At 39.9% G+C, this 10,607-nt stretch overlaps 1 protein-coding gene across 2 annotated transcripts in view; it reads left to right on the forward strand.

Annotated features, from left to right (window-relative positions):
* Positions 1–8,807, forward strand: part of fscn1a (fascin actin-bundling protein 1a) — a 32,504-nt gene extending 23,697 nt beyond the window's left edge. Inside the window, exons 3-5 of one of the 2 annotated variants that reach the window (XM_041206819.1) lie at positions 2,959–3,069; positions 5,462–5,602; positions 6,349–6,599. In XM_041206819.1, coding sequence (XP_041062753.1) covers positions 2,959–3,069; positions 5,462–5,558 — 208 coding nt within the window. In that variant the 3' untranslated portion in view covers positions 5,559–5,602; positions 6,349–6,599. Of the gene's footprint in view, positions 1–2,958; positions 3,081–5,434; positions 5,603–6,348 lie in introns of both variants that reach the window. The other variant, XM_041206818.1, reaches the window with a different exon arrangement.
* The last annotated feature ends 1,800 nt before the right edge of the window (positions 8,808–10,607 follow it).

Genomic DNA, 10,607 nt, shown 5'->3' on the forward strand with positions numbered 1-10,607 from the left:
GATCATTACCTAAATAGCTGCCCTGCAATGCTGCCAAATCCTTTTGCTTTGTAAGCTTATGTATCCCCTCTCCATAACCCCCTCTCTCTCTTCCCTCCCCCCCACCTATTTAGTTTAATGCCCTTTCTACAGCCATAGTTATTTGATTTACCAGGACATTGGTCCCAGCGTGGTTCAAGTGAAGCCCACCCCACTGGAACAGCTCCCTTCTACCCCAGTATTGGTGCCAGTGTCCCATGAACTGAAACCCATTCCTCCCACACCAATCTCTGAGCTACGCATTTAACTCCTTGACTTTATTTATCCTATGCTAGTTTGCCCATGGCTCAGGTAGTAATCCTGAGATTTTTAAAAATTAGCTCCTAACTCAGATTCTTTCAGGAGAACCTCCTTTCTAGTCCTATCAATGTCGTTGGTACCAATTTCCATGATGACAACTGGATCCCTCCTCTCCCACTCCAAGTTAATCTCTGGCCCTTAGGAGATGTCCTTAACCCTGGCACTGGGCGGGCAACACAGCCTTCGGGCCTTATGCCCACGGCTACAGGGAACATTATCTATCCTCCTAATTATACTTTCCCCTACTGCTACTATGTTTCTATTTCCTCCCCCCACTTGAATGGCTCCCTGTACCACAGTGCCATGGTCAGTTTGCTCATTCTCCCCGCAGTCCCTGCTTTTGCCCACACAGCTTGCACACACCTTGTAGCTGTTGGACAATTGCAGGGGCTGAGGCTCCTTGAACACTACTCCTGGGTCCCCAAACCTGCTTCACTTGCAGTCAGACCCTCCTGTCCCTGATCACAAACCAAATTTGAATGACCTAATCTGAGGGGTGTGACCGCCTCTTGGAGCAAAGTGTCCAGTTAACTTTCCTTGATTTGGCGCAATGTCTGCAGCTTGGACTCCAGTTCCTCAAGCTGCATACGCTTACTGCAGATGTGTGTGCTCTGGATCACCTTGGTATCCAGCAGTAACACATCACCTGTCCTGCCAGGGCAACAGTTAGTTTGTGTAGCTGCTTTATAGAATGAAAATATCTAGTGTTGCAGCAGAAGACCAAGATTGCTCCGATGACTAAAAGACCTTGATGTCAAAATTACCAGTTTCTATCAGATGGTGGCAAAAACACATGTACCCATTAAATCACATTTGGTGTCATGGATGAAACACCCATGAATTTCAATTATGGCCAGCAGACAAGTTGAGTAGTCAGTTTCACTAGAATGGTTTCTGAACCTGACAGGACATGAGAAGACCAGATTCACAGTGATTATAGCCTGCATAACTAAACACCCACGTTGCTGTCTCACGCCCATCGTTCAGCCTTTGGATGCGTGCTTCAAGCCATTTAAGGATAATGTCCGCACTGAACGGAACAGGTGGATGACTGCCAGTCAAAAAACCTCGAGTGGAAATATGCATGCTGCTTTGCTTGATGTTTTGTGTGGTTTCATTATAAAATTGTGGATGCTATTGGTGCACCACATGTCATCAGATTGTTCAAAAATACAAAATATCCAATTCAGTGGATGATGAGGATGATGATTTGTTGTGAAGGGATGATTTTTGAAAGTGAAAGCACCAAATCTGATCCAGAGTGTGATCCTTGCGATGACACCAAAGTGATTCAAAGAATTTGATTAATTATTTGCATTGGATGCCAAAGACAATGCATTTGACAGTTTGCAAACATTTTAATTGTGGCTAAAGGTATCTTTGTACAATGAATCATTCAATAAACCACGCCATATTATTTTATTTGAATTACCTGTGTTATTTCCTTCACATTTCAAAATGGTGACCACTAAACAGCCAGTTCACATTTTATACTCAGTGTATAGGTCATCCCTGGTTTTTGGAAGGATTTTTGGAGGCTTCGGAGGGAGACTTATGCACCGTAATCTATGGTAATTATTTCTGGCCTCATCTCTCTTATGTTAAGAGAATTGGTGTATTGTGCTGAAATAATAAATTTGACTGTTGCATGATTTGAGGATTAGTGCAAATTACCTTCAAATTATTCAGTGCATAAACTGATTAGTTAAAGGATTTCATGCTGTTAGGACACTTGCTACAAAGACAAAGTTGACGATGTGATGTAAGGTTGAGTGGTTGTGCTGTCCATTTGATTCTTGCATTCAGTGCCATAAAGCAAGGAATGATATAGAGATGAGGTATAATCTGTGTCAATGTCAATCCCATTGTTGAGGCAAATGGGTGATGGGGTATTTCAACATCTAAATAGGGGACAGCTGGGACACTGGGTGGACGTGAGGATTGTTGACACTGCACAAAGTCAATAAACTCTGTAAGGAAAGGCTTTGCCTTAGTTTTGACTTCACCGACCAGCATTAACAATCTGTGCCATGTTGAGTAGAAGCAGCAACTTTTTGCAAAGCAGGGAAAGAGTTTTACTTGAGCTATTCATGGTGACTGGAAGCAGAGCACTGTCCAGCTTCTCCACTTCATTGCAGCAGTATCTGAGCAGGAAGGTGAGGAAAGGGATAAACGATGAAAAATGAACTCATTCAAATTACTACTTTTTTAAAAAAAAAACTGAAAGAGAGTACCTTTTTGGATGACAATTTTGTATAGTTATATACAAATTTGCAGTTGTAGTTGTCCTTTTTGTTCTAAAAGATCATTATAAATTTCAAATTGGTGTCTAATTGTACTAATCCTATACATCTTTAAACTCAATTGAAAATTAGGCAAGAATCAAAATTCCAAAGGCTGGGTCTCCAGTAGTTTGTGGCAATTCTCCCTTTTTATAAAATGGGCTGAATCAGGTAGAAGTATAAACTGAGGCAAGGCACTTTCTGTTTATGGGTTAGATTATTAAAGCATTTGTTACAGATGCTGTGCAGAGGCCTAAAAGTCCTCCTTCAAAAATGAAATGAAATTGGCTTTTTCTTTGAAGCTACAAGAACTTTTTTTTTCCATCTTGTTTCACAGAAATGGCAACAGCTACTTTGAAATTGAATGGCGTGGGCAGAGGATTGTTCTGAAGGCTGTCAATGGAAAATATGTGGCAGCTAAAAAGAATGGGCAGCTTTGTGCTAGCATAGAAACACCAGGTAAGTCCAGGCTTCTAAACTATAGGCAAACTATGTCTGCTGCTTCTAGCTTCTTTATGCTTCCTCTTCCAGTACCCAGTGTTGTATTTTGTTGCAAACTGTCCAAAATGAGGCAGTATTTGGAGTATGTGATGCCATGGGAAAGAGGACATTAGTGTACATCTGTAGTTACCTGCTTTATTATTTTCCCTTCTTCAAGAGAGAGTACTTTATTGGTATCTTTGCTGTCCCACAGCATATATTGTGCATGTTAAGGAGAAAGACGGGAAAGTTTGCCTTTTAAAATGTATTTACTTTGTACTTTACACATCTTGTGTTTTTGAAGATTTTCCATTGCTGATTTGTTGATCTGTTTGCTAACTTCTGCTCATTTACTTTTGGCAACATCCTGTATTTCATTGAATTTTGCCTCTCCAGTTCAGCAATCTTATCTTTTAATTCTTAATTTCCTTTTATAACCTTGCATTTATTCTCCTACTCATTTTGGTTATTTTCACCAATTAATTTCCAGATTTAAATCAAGCAATACTTGTTTCTTCCCCCCGCCCCCAAACAACCTTTGCTTGCTGAGGCATATTGAGCAAGGAGGCAGCCCTGGTTTCATTACTGAAGCTTTCCACATTAATAGAACCTTTATTCCAGTCCATGTTGGAAAGGCTTAAAATCACCAATGTTATTGACCTGTCTGTACTGCCCACTGTTTGACCTGAATGCAAATCAAAGAAATAGTACCGCTTCCTGTTAACTTTAACATGAATAGTTGTCTGAATGCACCATTAAAGGTATATTTGCACTTCCTAGTATTGATAAAAAATACTTCTAACACTGCCAGTGTTTTTTTCCTCTCCCCTTTCTCTGCTGAAAATATAACTGAGAGTTATAAATTTGTCTAAACCATAGTTATTAATGCTTCTGAATCTCTGCAACAGTGTACTTTATTTACTTCTTGTTGCCTCTCGGCTTTTCGTTCCCCCTTCATTCTCATAACTTTTATTAAGCTTGTCCTCCTCCTTCTTGAATATCAAATCTAACTTGTCCCCTGGGGGCCACAAGTAGATTTGAATCCTTTCTGTGGCTCCACAAGTCGTTTCATCATAAGGACATATGATTGTTTTGGTTCAAGTAAATGCTGTCTCTTTGGTCTAGCATTCCCTCCTCTTCAAGTTTGCTGTAAAAAGCTCATCATCCTGCACTACATGTTGACTTTCCAAATGTTTCTCTCCTTAACCTGACTAGTGCATAGCATAAGAAGCATTTCCAGGATTACCACAATCTTGTTTTTCAATTGTGCCTAACTCATTTTAAACTACCGAGGGAGATTAAAATGAATTGGGCACAATTATTGCCGGAGGTTCCAAAATTAAACCCTTGCTTTTAGCTGCTTGCCCTCCCTTTCTTGAAGCATTACATCAAGTTGCATATAAACTTGGCTGCAGATTTATTGGAAATGCAACTGAAAATTCATTGGTTCTTTTTTAAAATCTAAATCGACAAAAGCTGGGTGTTCTTTTCCTTTAGCCAGAAGATTTTGACCAGCATGTTCCTTTCGTGTTTTGACCAGACTTAGGAAATCTCTTTCTAATTTTCCATGAAATGGTGTTCCATCATATTTGTTGCTAAAGTAGGAAGCTGTTTGTTCCAGTACTTTTGCAAATCATGAAATTGTATATAATGTTATGGAATTCTTGGGTTTAATATTGGCAAAGAGTTATTACTACAGATAAACCAACACTTCAATGTTGAAAAGGTTGTGTTCTAACCCCCCAGGGAATTTTGTTTTTTATTCTCCACTCCACCCCCTTTATGAATCAAGACATTTAATTATCATTTTTCACCAGGATAGTGGCAGGCAAACTAGATGGACCTTGGGTACTTTTCATCTAGCAGTTCGTAATAATCAGTGCACTGGTACCAGGGCCATGTGTTGGCCATAAACCACTTCTCTTTTGGAGTTATAAATCAAAATGACACAATTGCTGCTACAGGTTTTCCCATCTGCCAGACTTAATGCATTAAACAGTTTTTCCACTTTGAGCCATGTGTTTATCCTGAATATTTGCTTTAGTTAATATACCTTCAGTGGAAATGAACTGAAAGTTTGTTTACTTCACTTTCTGATGGAGACTTCCAGTTCATTTGAAATTATTCCATATTTCTGCATAACTGAGTCCAGCTAGATTTCTAAGCTGCTGTGGGAATAAAATCACTTATCATTTTTCCTTCCGCGTTTCCTACTCCCAGTTTTCTCTCCTTCCCCGAATGGAAATGCAAAGGGTGGGTGCCCTCTGGTACTACAGAAGCTGACCACCCTTCTGAATTGCTGAAATATTCACCTATTCTTTTTCATTTTCAAGCGGAGACTGAGGAATTTGTAATGAAACTCATCAACAGGCCCATTATAGCCCTTCGTGGAGAGCATGGCTTTATTGGATGCCGGAAAGTGACTGGAACCCTCGACTCAAACAGATCCTCATATGATGTCTTCCAGCTAGAGCTTAATGACGGTGCTTACAGACTCAAAGGTAAGTGATCCTACTCGTGTTCATTCTTTGCAAGTTTCTCTCCTGGAAGGCACTAGTTCCTGCAGAATATGGTCCCATGACTGCTGGTATCTCATCCTGTTGATCTTTTTTTCACGTTTGAGTTTGGATCATGTATGTAGATGGACTAATTTTCCATGAAGGACATCACAGTTGAATCCACTCCTATCTTTCATTGCCAGCCGTACGTGTGACTGAGCAGAATAACAATACTGCTTTTATTCCCTACCACCCCCTCCACCCCATCCCGCAGCACTCCAGTTCCTGTAGCACAGAGACCACAGGTGGCAGATCAGACCTGTGCTATTATCAGGCTGTGTTTTAGATGATGAGAGAGAGCATCCATTTGAACCTGTTTACTACTCGGTCACCTGAGCCACCTTTGAACTTCAGCCAGTTCAATGACATTCCCAGAGTCTAAAAGGAAATCACCAGACTTCATGCTGTTCACCTGGGTTACTTAAATTTTTTTTAAAATATAAAGAGGAACAGGCCAAACCTAAACCACAATCTACCTTCAAATATGGCATGTGATCGCTACAATGATTGCTGGTATCTCATCCTGTTGAATTTTGATGTAATCTGACATAATCTTTGCACCCAGGGATGGATACCAGTCCAAGACTAACTTGAATGGTATATATGTTTAGTATATTAAATTTAGCTTTGATACAATGTTGCTTTTGAGTCTGGACAGATTCTCATAATGTCTTTGTATTCCTTTGCAGATTCTACTGGGAAGTACTGGATGGTTGGAAGTGACTCCTCTGTCACCAGCAGCAGTGATCAGCCTGTGGATTTCTTGTTTGAATTCTGTGATTACAACAAAGTTGCAATTAAAATCGATGGGAAGTATTTGAAGGGGGATCATGCAGGTGTTCTGAAGGCATCTGCTGATAGCATTGACTCCTCGACCCTCTGGGAGTATTAAATGCACTTTATATATAAATGTGGCTTTCCAGCATTTTTTTTTTTTTGCAGTAGTCCTACCATGGGTTGCAATGCCTGCCTGCCTTTCACAACATATTGCAACAATTTTTTAAGCAGATTTTCTATACTCATCTTGACAACAGTTACTATTGAAGAAGATGATCTCTCTAGGTCTATGCAGGCTGTATAATTCAATTCTACAAAATAACATTCCCTTTAGTATTCCCTTTTTTGTGTGTTAGGGTTTTCTTGGATATTTTTAACTTTGGCATTGCCAGAGTTATAGTTACGACTTGCTTCATGTGCCTCTGGCCATGGATTGCAACTGCTGTACTAACCGATGCTCTGATATTGCTAGCCATGTTCGCAAATGCTTTGGTCTTGCCAGGCTGCGAGTTTAATGGCCACGTGCTGCCTCCCCTTGTTAAGGAAGGGGGTGCACAACAGATGAGGGGAAGCTCTTTGTGCTGATTCAATACTGGATCTCAATGGCCACTGTGAAAGCCAGTTCTTTTCAGCAGAAGGCAGTCTAATTCTGTGGACTTGACCACAAACTGCATGCTCATCCTCTCAATGAATTGAGCATTTTTTCTGCCTGTAGCATATAAAACTAACTGCATTCTTACACTGAACAACTAAACTAGTTACCAGGACTCCTTAGTTTCCATTGTAAATGAAGATGTTGCTGTCGGACTTGTATCCACAGGTTCTAGGAATCTTTGGTAAAAAGAACAAAACTAGTACAAGAGAATGGTATTGGGTATCTGTAGAACTTCTTAATGGGCAACGTTTTAATAATGTCATCTCCCAAAATAAAATAGTATGTATCTGGAATGACATAAGCTGGTCTTGTGTGTACATTTCTATTGTTTATCCATTCTGTAGTTCAGTGAGTTGCTGTCATTATGCAAAATTGTCCTCTGGAAAGAGCTTTTCATGTGTTGGTTATCATGACTTCCTATCTAACTGGAGACGCCAAGCTATAAGTCAGATTTTTATTTGTGCATTACAAGTTGGAAGAGATGGCATCAAATAAGTCCCATATATTCCTCAAGAGCTAATGCTCCACAATCACAAAACAATGTTTCATAACTGCTCAGATTAGGCAAAATCCTGAAACACTGGACACCACCAACTTGCCTATTGCTGGAACTGGAGATGGGATGCAGTCTCGTTAGCTCTTCTCCAATGACCCAATGGCTACTGGAATATTTAGTATTTTTTTTTTCTAATGGGTTATTTCTGGAATTATAAAGCCTTAACTCTCCAAGAACTGGAAAATCAAGAGCCCTGCCTCATCTACCTAAATTCCAATGTGCCAATATAGCAGACTAAACTGGATACCCCAATGTGAATTGCTAACAATGCAATCAAATGGATCCTCTCAAAAACAGGAACAGTCATTGGCAAAATACCCTTCCCTGGCCAAAACTACTTCCTTGGTTAACTGATTTGAGGTGGATCCAAGGCCTGACAAGTTTCATTTTGAACTATCCATTGTAGTAATCAGGTTCTGGATAGAATATATTTCGTTTTAAAAAAAAAAATTAAAACTTTTAAGGCAGCTTGTTTTTTCAAAAAAATGTTTCACACATTTGCTGGTTCGGAGTGAAAGATGGACAGGCATTTAGACCATAAACTACTACTTTTAGTGGTCCATGGTAGGATCTCTTAATGCAGTTCTGCAATCACTGAGCAATGTACTTTATGGAAAATGCATGTGGTCTTGTAACTTGTTGTGGAGGGAAAGAATTGCCAAAACCCACATCTTGTTAATGTGGAACCTCTTGAGTATTGTCCTAGGAGCAGCAGATCCAATTGGGATGAGGAAACTACTGAGGTTAACTCAAGTGCTATAGCCTTCCAGTTTATGGTATAATTATGTAAAGTTTACTAAATTAAAAAAGCATGGTCCACAAAGTAAAGAGATTATCTTGTAAGTGTTGGTTACATCATACTGTGCAGAAAATTCAGTAATTGCTTGATCCAAAATTCTGCTTCTGTGTCAAGACACCTTTGAATGTTCTTTTATAAAGGTCAGGAAAACTCAACCCTCGTTTATCAGGACATTGAAAATGGTGCCAGCTTAAAGGTTTCACCCCTCAAATGTTGAATGATTCCACCCAATTGTATCTTGTAGAAGTAACACTGTATTCCATTTTATTTTGGACTTGATCTTCTCTTTTTTTGTACATGTCATTTGTGTAACTTGAGGAATGTCATGTCAAATAAAACAAACGATGCATATGCCAAAAAATCCACACTCTTGCAGTGTTCATCAATAGTGAGTGATTTCTGAATTTTGCCAGTTGAATCCTTTTGACGAAGAATGACACAATTTTACGACACAAAGTGGCCATTCGGCCCAATTGGTCTATACCAATGTTTATACTGAACGTGAGCACAGGACTTATTTTTGGGGATAGGGAGAGAAACTAAAGTCTTGAGCATCTTTTGTCCAATACACGACTTTTCTTTCCTTGCCTATATTGGGCATGAGCTTTAATTCCTGCCACTGTAGTTCATTTTGATGATGCAAGTTGTTGCTCTCTTTTTCCATTTTTCTTTCCTGATGTTGCTAACACCTGATTATTCCAAGGGCTGCCCTTCAGTGCCTCATCTTGTTTGAGCCGAAACTATAGATATCAGCATTAAAGCAAAATACTGGAAATCTGAAATAAAAACAGAAAATTCTGAAGAGTCGTATTGGAACCGATGTCAACGCTGTTTCTGTCTCCACAGATGCTGCCAGACCTACTGAGCTTTCCCCGCACCACTTGTTTTTATTACAGAAACCTGTTTGATCATGGGGTGCATCACAGCACTATCCTATTTTGTTCCCCCCTGATAACCACAAATTTACTAATAGTGTTCATCACCCCAATACTGATGAAAATTGGGGATCTTGGTGGGTGGTCCCAGAGATTGAATATTGGGTGAGGGCAGAATTGGAATTGGCTGTAATGCACCTCATGGTCAAACAGCCTGTTGACAGTCATTCTTTAGCAAAAACAGGAACAGAAATACCTGGAAAAACTCAGCAGGTCTGGCAGCATCGGCGGAGAAGAGTACAGTTGATGTTTCGAGTCCTCATGACCCTTCAACAGAACTAAGTAAAAATAGGAGAGGGGTGAAATATAAGCTGGTTTAAGGAGGGGAGAAGGGGGGTGGGGAGGTGTTATTTTTACTTACTCCTATTTTTACTTAGTTCTGTTGACGGGTCATGAGGACTCAAAACATCAACTGTACTCTTCTCTACCGATGCTGCCAGACCTGCTGCGTTTTTCCAGGTATTTGTTTCTGTTTTTGTTTTGGATTTCCAGCATCCGCAGTTTTTTGTTTTTATCTCTGAGTTATTCTTTAGACTCGTGTGTAAAAACTTCCACTTCGGTCAGTATTGTAGAATGCAGCTGATACCCATGCTAACCATACACCAGGAGAATAAGATGCAGCAGTAAAAGTGTGTATAACAAATGCCAACTTGATAACAAAAGGGAGAATCACAGAGTTTAAAAGAAAAAAGGGAGAAAGGAAATAAGAGGCAATGCAAGAATGGATTGGCAGCTAACATAAAAGGAAATCTAAAGGTCTTCTATAGAAATATATTAACACTAAAATGGTTATTAAAGGAACAGTGGACCAAAATTACTGGAGGCAGAAGTAGCAAATGAATACCCTGCTTGGTGTTTACCGAGGAAGAGTATCTTTACCAAAGCTACAGTAAGCAAGGAGCTAGTCAGGATACTGGATGATCATTAGAAGGGCTGGTAGTACTTTAAAAGGGGATCTGTCACTTGTTTTGATGAGATTCATCCTAGGTTACTGAGAGAAGTAAGGGTACAAAACGTGGTGGTGCTAGTCCAAAACATATGGTCCTCCTTGGGTACAGGGGTGATGCCTGATTAGTGGAGGATTGCAAGTGTTGCACCCTTGTTCAAAAAAGGGGAGAAGGATAAACCTGGCAATTATAAGCCAGTGAGTTTAAGATTGGTGGTGGGAAACTTCTTATTCTTTTCATGGGATGTGGGCATTGCTGGCTGGCCAGTATTTATTGCCC

This window comes from Carcharodon carcharias, chromosome 15 (genome assembly GCF_017639515.1).
Source record: "Carcharodon carcharias isolate sCarCar2 chromosome 15, sCarCar2.pri, whole genome shotgun sequence".
Classification (NCBI taxonomy): domain Eukaryota; kingdom Metazoa; phylum Chordata; class Chondrichthyes; order Lamniformes; family Lamnidae; genus Carcharodon; species Carcharodon carcharias.